Source organism: Nematolebias whitei, chromosome 10 (assembly GCF_014905685.2).
Source record: "Nematolebias whitei isolate Nwh7 chromosome 10, NemWhi1, whole genome shotgun sequence".
Lineage (NCBI taxonomy): Eukaryota > Metazoa > Chordata > Actinopteri > Cyprinodontiformes > Rivulidae > Nematolebias > Nematolebias whitei.
Genome location: NC_056507.1, coordinates 9,642,411 through 9,644,674, shown reverse-complemented (window position 1 = coordinate 9,644,674; position 2,264 = coordinate 9,642,411). Strand labels below are relative to the sequence as shown.

At 41.6% G+C, this 2,264-nt stretch overlaps 1 protein-coding gene across 1 annotated transcript in view; it reads left to right on the top strand.

Annotated features, from left to right (window-relative positions):
- The first annotated feature begins 1,569 nt into the window (after window positions 1-1,569).
- The window catches only part of kcnj11l (potassium inwardly rectifying channel subfamily J member 11, like), a 2,135-nt gene continuing 1,440 nt past the window's right edge, over window positions 1,570-2,264 (top strand). Inside the window, exons 1-2 of the mRNA XM_037683316.1 lie at window positions 1,570-1,728; window positions 1,829-2,068. Coding sequence (XP_037539244.1) covers window positions 1,570-1,728; window positions 1,829-2,068 — 399 coding nt within the window. The remainder of the gene's footprint in view (window positions 1,729-1,828; window positions 2,069-2,264) is intronic.

Here is a 2,264-nt window from a genome sequence, read left to right as displayed (position 1 = left end):
TCCTGAGCCAGGTATGGCTCCTTAACCAGGTGTGACTCCTAAACCAGGTGTGGCTCCTGAGCCAGGTATGGCTCCTTAACCAGGTGTGACTCCTAAACCAGGTGTGGCTCCTGAGCCAGGTGTATCAGAGGAGAGAAAAATGTCAGGGAATTAAACAAAAATACAAAAACTAAATGTATCTTCGAATCAATCACAAAACACAAAAATTCTAGACTCATTCAAAGTTTAAACTAAATATTAAAACGCACTTTTTATCTGTAATTAAACTGTATAAAAATAAACATTAAAACACAAAGCGCCACTTCCTTGCACTGGCAGCCTGTTTTATTTTGAAGGCGCAAACAGGAAGTAGTATGGTCACATGTTGCACCTTGACTCGGTTCTGCGGGAACATCCTGATGGGTGAATGATGGAGTCAGTGCTACAGACCATGTCCAGATAAACCCCCAGAACCACCTGGTTCTTGTGAGTCCGACCTCCTGAGTCCTGCACAGGTAACAGCACGTGACTGTTTAAAGGCGTGTCTGTGTGTTCAGACAGGTGCGTGTTCGTGTGTGTGTGTGCGCGCGCGACGCCTCCGCGGTGTAAAACATCTTTCCTCTCAGAAAGCTGAGTTCTGTTTGTTTTTCTTTTCAGGTTATTTCCGGTTTAGACGGAAATAATGTTTTTTATTAATACATTTTTTTAAAAACTGAACCAGGAAGTGAGGTTATGACGTCACAAAATATCCCGTTCCTCTCAAAATGTCTCAGAGAGGCAGAGCCTGAAAACCACCCTGCTGTCAGAGTTTACATTTGATGCTTTTAGGTTTGTTTAAAATATGTTTTTGTTAATTTTTTTAATAAATAATCTTCACGTTGTTTTTATTTTTGTTGATTTGGTTACAGCAATCAGCAGTTTATTATTGAAAATAATTCAAATAAATATCTTAAGACTTCAATGATTCACTTTATTTTAAACCTCATATTTAACACAGAATTATTATTTTTTTAAAACAACAATATATCAAGAACTTTAATCGTTAAAGATTTTAATTTAGATTATTTTTCAGAGAATGGGAGCATGAATAAAAATTGTTTCACTTTGTTTTCATTTAAAAAAAAAACTTGATGAGAAGATGAATCATGTAAAATATGTAAAAATAACATTACACATAAATAAAAAATAAAAAAGTTTTGATTGTAGGTAAAGATTTTATTATTATTATTCGTTAGCGCCATAAAAGAGAAACTATTCTGAAAAACTGACAAAAGAGTTAAAAAATAGAAGTTTTTTTATTTAAAAGTGCTAAAAACTTCCAAACATCTTCTGGAATATAAATATTTGTTTCCTTCTTTTTGCTTTTTATTTATTATTTTTCAAGTTTTATTAATAACAATTATTGTTTTTATGCACTGTAAAGCTTTTTGTTTTGCTTAAAACTGAAGTACAAATAAAGTTTGATTGAATGATGTCATAATGAAACATGGACTCTTCTGGACAGAACCTGTCTGCAGCTGAGATCGGCCCATTATTGACCAGATCCAGACCAGATGTTGTTTACAGTTGTTTGTTTGTTTGTGCAGCGTCATGTTGGCCAGGAAGGGCCTCCTGCCGGACGGCTTCTTGCTGACCCGGCTGGCAGAGGACCAGAACCAGCCGAACCGCAGCCATTCCAGGTCCCAGAGAGCCCGATTCATCACCAAAACTGGATCCTGCAACGTGGCTCACAAGAACATCCGGGAGCAGGTAGCTGATCCGGGTCCAAGTCTAGGTCTCCGTTTGGGTGCTGGACAGAGTTTATTGGACCCGCTCCAACCGATGGGTTGTTGGTTTGTTCTTGTCTCAGGGCCGCTTCCTGCAGGACGTCTTCACCACCATGGTGGACCTGAAGTGGCAGCACTCGCTCCTCATCTTCACCTCGGCCTTCCTCTGCTCCTGGATGCTCTTCGCCATGGCCTGGTGGCTCCTGGCCTTCGCTCACGGAGACCTGGAGCCCCGGGACCTGGACACTGAGCCGGGCCCCGTCCCCTGTGTCACCGCCATCCACTCCTTCACCTCAGCCTTCCTCTTCTCCATAGAAGTCCAGGTGAGACTTCGGAGGTCCAAGTTAGAGATAATAGGTCCAGGTGGGACTCTGGAGGTCCAAGTTAGAGACAGACAAAAGGTCCAGGTGGGACTCTGGAGGTCAGAGTTAGAGACAACGGGTCCAGGTGGGACTCTGGAGGTCCGAGTTAGAGACAACAGGTCCAGGTGGGACTCTGGAGGTCCAAGTTAGAGACAGA